Raw genomic sequence first — 3,094 nt, 5'->3', positions numbered from 1 at the left:
GTCTTCATAATGAAAATTTTCTGAAATATTTAATATAAACTGAAGTGGCTGTCTAGGGATATCTATTTGAATGAAAACTCTACAAAATATTTGTTAGTGTGGGTGTATTTGGACAAAAAAAAGTAAGAAACCATTCTCATCTTAATCTATTTGAATGAAAACTTTGTGTGTTTTGCAGGATCTCTCAGTCCAATTACTTGAAGTTGCAATTTGGTGTGGAGATTAAATCATTGATGGACATGTTACTGATTTTGCAATTCATATATTGTAATTTTGTATATTGTAATGTAATGTATAAATAACAAATAATGAAATATGTAATGGATTGCATTGTGATGCATGCATGGATGAATTTATGCATTTAGTATTTAGAACAGATTATGTGTTCCAACTTAACTTTTTTTAAAAAAATTAAAAAAAAAAATAAAGGCTTTTTTATAAAAAAAATAATTATAGTTTGAAATTTTGTGTGTTTAGCTAATTGAGCTTAATTGAACTTTTATGACACAAATATTAAGCGGTCCATGAACTTGATTTCTTAAAAAAAAAAAAAATTAATAAAATAAAAGCTTTTCGAAAAAAAAAAAAGGGTACAATCCGGAACCCGGAATTCCGGATTTTAAAAACCCGGATCCACCCGGGTTCCAGCCTGGGTCTGATCCGGATCAATCCGGCCCGGATTTGAAACCCGGATTCCGGTCCGGGTATACCTGGGTTCCCGGATTGGAACCCGGATGAACACCCTGACTAGAGACTAATATGCTGGTGCTTTCACAAAAGAATACATATTTATATATATATATATATATATATATATATATATATATAAATGCATATGCAATCACGAGTACAAATGATGAAATTAACATGAACTCGATTGTTTTTATAATTCATTTTATCTCATCTAATCTAATCATTATAATTTTTTAAAATTTTTACATAAAATAAAATAAACAATTCAATTTTTTCAAATCTTAAAATAAAAATAATATTAAAAAATATATTCTAATTATATTTTATTTAATTTTTAATTTTTATATCAATTATATCATCTCATCTCATCTACGTAAATAAACACCTATTAGTTATTACCAATAATTTATTATCACTAGGTGCAGGCCGTCAAAAGAACTTAAAATGATCATCTTCAGATATTGATGTGATCTCATATAATGATCACCATCGATCTCCAACCCATATAAATAATTTAAGCTAGGTACGACGTACGTACGTAATTTATGGCTTGATTGATTCCCAGCTTAGCTATTCACAGAAAGCAAGTTATATGTAGGGCATGTTTGGTTACGAGTTTTTTTAAAATCTTTTGAAGGTTTTTTTTATTTTTTTTAAACTTTAAATTCTCAAATAAAATATCTTCAAATCTTCTAATTTCTCTCTCTCTCTCTCTCAAAATGTACATAATTTCAGAAATGTTCTCTTTCTCGGTCATTTGGTATATGTGAGAGGAGAGAGGGATATTTAAATTAAGATGTTCTAATGCATTCCATAAGGAACTAGGAAAAACAAATAATATTAGGACACGATCGAACATAATCGTTATGTTATTGCCAACTAGCAAAGTTTGTCATTTGCCTTTATTTTGAGCTTATTAGAGCCCCATGTTCACGTGATCTGCTTCATGGCCGGGGCTCTTGCTTGGTGTCTTGCTGTCCTCACTGTTCCTATATAACACCCTCTTCCCTAGTGCAAAGACTTCACCTCTACTCTATATTCTTAGCTAATTCTCTCTTTGTTCCAAAAGAGAGACACCCAAAAAGATGGAATCCTCCAATATCTATGCTCTCTTTCTCATTTGCAGTCTCTTCATCTTCTCAGCCACCCCTATACTTGGCTGTGCTTTCTGTGGCACGGCCCCACCAAGTCCACCCAAGGTAAAGCCTCCAATACGCCCACCCCCAATCAAGCTGCCACCGGTGACAGTCCCTCCAACTAAACCACCGGTGACCCTTCCTCCGATAGTCATACCACCCGTGATTCTCCCTCCCATTTTCAAACCACCTGTGACTCCCCCTCCAGTTAGACCACCTCCAATTCTCACACCGCCGCCGCCGCCGCCGCCGCCGCCACCAGCAAACGAAACATGCCCCATTGACACGTTGAAACTGGGTACTTGTGTGGATCTTCTTGGTGGGTTGGTGCACATTGGGCTTGGGGACCCGGTGGTTAACGAGTGCTGCCCGGTGCTGCAAGGACTTGTGGAGAATGAGGCTGCGGTTTGCATTTGCAACACTCTCAAGCAAAAGCTTCTCAACCTTAATATCTTTGTTCCACTTGCTCTTCCGCTCCTTGCAACTTGTGGGAAGACACCTTCTCCTGGATACACCTGCTCTCAGTAGAAATATTGAGTTAGGTGCCGCACTTATCTCCAAACCATAATTCCTAAGATTTTTCAGCAGGTTTCATTTGGAGCTACCTCATGATCATGAGTTACTTACAAGGAGGCAAAATCTTTATTTCTGCTTCATCTTATATATATTGCTATATTCATAAAAACAAAGCGTCAAGTAAACAACAATCTGAACCAACCAATGTCTTTAACAAATTAGAAGATACTCCTGTTTTTCTTGTTCTTTTAAGTACATATAGCATCTATAAGTAGAAAACTACTTCTACTTAAAATAATAATAAAAAGTAGTTTATTTAGAATAATATAGATAATTTAGTTATTCTCCTGAAATATGGCATGGTGATATTCACAGATCTAGACGAGCTGCTAGCCTTCTACATAGTATTTCTTTGAATCATGTGTATATACGCTGTGAAAAAATTGGCTCATTGAATCGACGAGTTGTATTGGATTGCAGGTTGCTAGAATGACGGCTGCATGGACTGACGTAATCGACTGCATGAGAGGATGTCGAGCAACCCTTCCCCCATCATTTTCAATCTCTCTATCCGAAAATCTTATCCTTTTCTTGATCTATCTTCTGATGTTTGGAAACATTAATATTATTATTGCAAACCATTTGCTTAAAGTTAATTAAGGGATTGTTGCACGTGTGTATTTGTCTTAGGCAAAGAATTGCAATCAAAGCTGCTTTCCGAGTCTAATGCATGACTTCAAATCTTCTAC

At 35.3% G+C, this 3,094-nt stretch overlaps 1 protein-coding gene across 2 annotated transcripts; it reads left to right on the top strand.

Moving 5' to 3' along the window:
* Positions 1 to 1,625: 1,625 nt before the first annotated feature.
* Positions 1,626 to 3,094, top strand: LOC109020026 (36.4 kDa proline-rich protein-like). Of its 2 annotated transcripts, none has more exons than XM_019002416.2 (2): positions 1,626 to 2,371; positions 2,826 to 3,094. In XM_019002416.2, the coding sequence occupies exon 1, from the start codon at positions 1,779 to 1,781 to the stop codon at positions 2,355 to 2,357; it is 579 nt and encodes a 192-aa protein (XP_018857961.2). In that variant the 5' UTR covers positions 1,626 to 1,778; the 3' UTR covers positions 2,358 to 2,371; positions 2,826 to 3,094. The 2 variants fall into 2 exon arrangements, with proteins under 2 accessions (XP_018857961.2, XP_018857962.2); XM_019002417.2 differs by having other exon boundaries at positions 1,698 to 2,367.

Source organism: Juglans regia, chromosome 10 (assembly GCF_001411555.2).
Source record: "Juglans regia cultivar Chandler chromosome 10, Walnut 2.0, whole genome shotgun sequence".
Taxonomy (NCBI): domain Eukaryota; kingdom Viridiplantae; phylum Streptophyta; class Magnoliopsida; order Fagales; family Juglandaceae; genus Juglans; species Juglans regia.
Note: the sequence above shows the minus strand (reverse complement) of the source record. Positions and strands in the feature narration are given on the sequence as shown.

Bases quoted from the DNA above. Each gene is read 5' to 3' on its own strand.
- LOC109020026 (XM_019002416.2), top strand. From the start codon at position 1,779: ATGGAATCCTCCAATATCTATGCTCTCTTTCTCATTTGCAGTCTCTTC.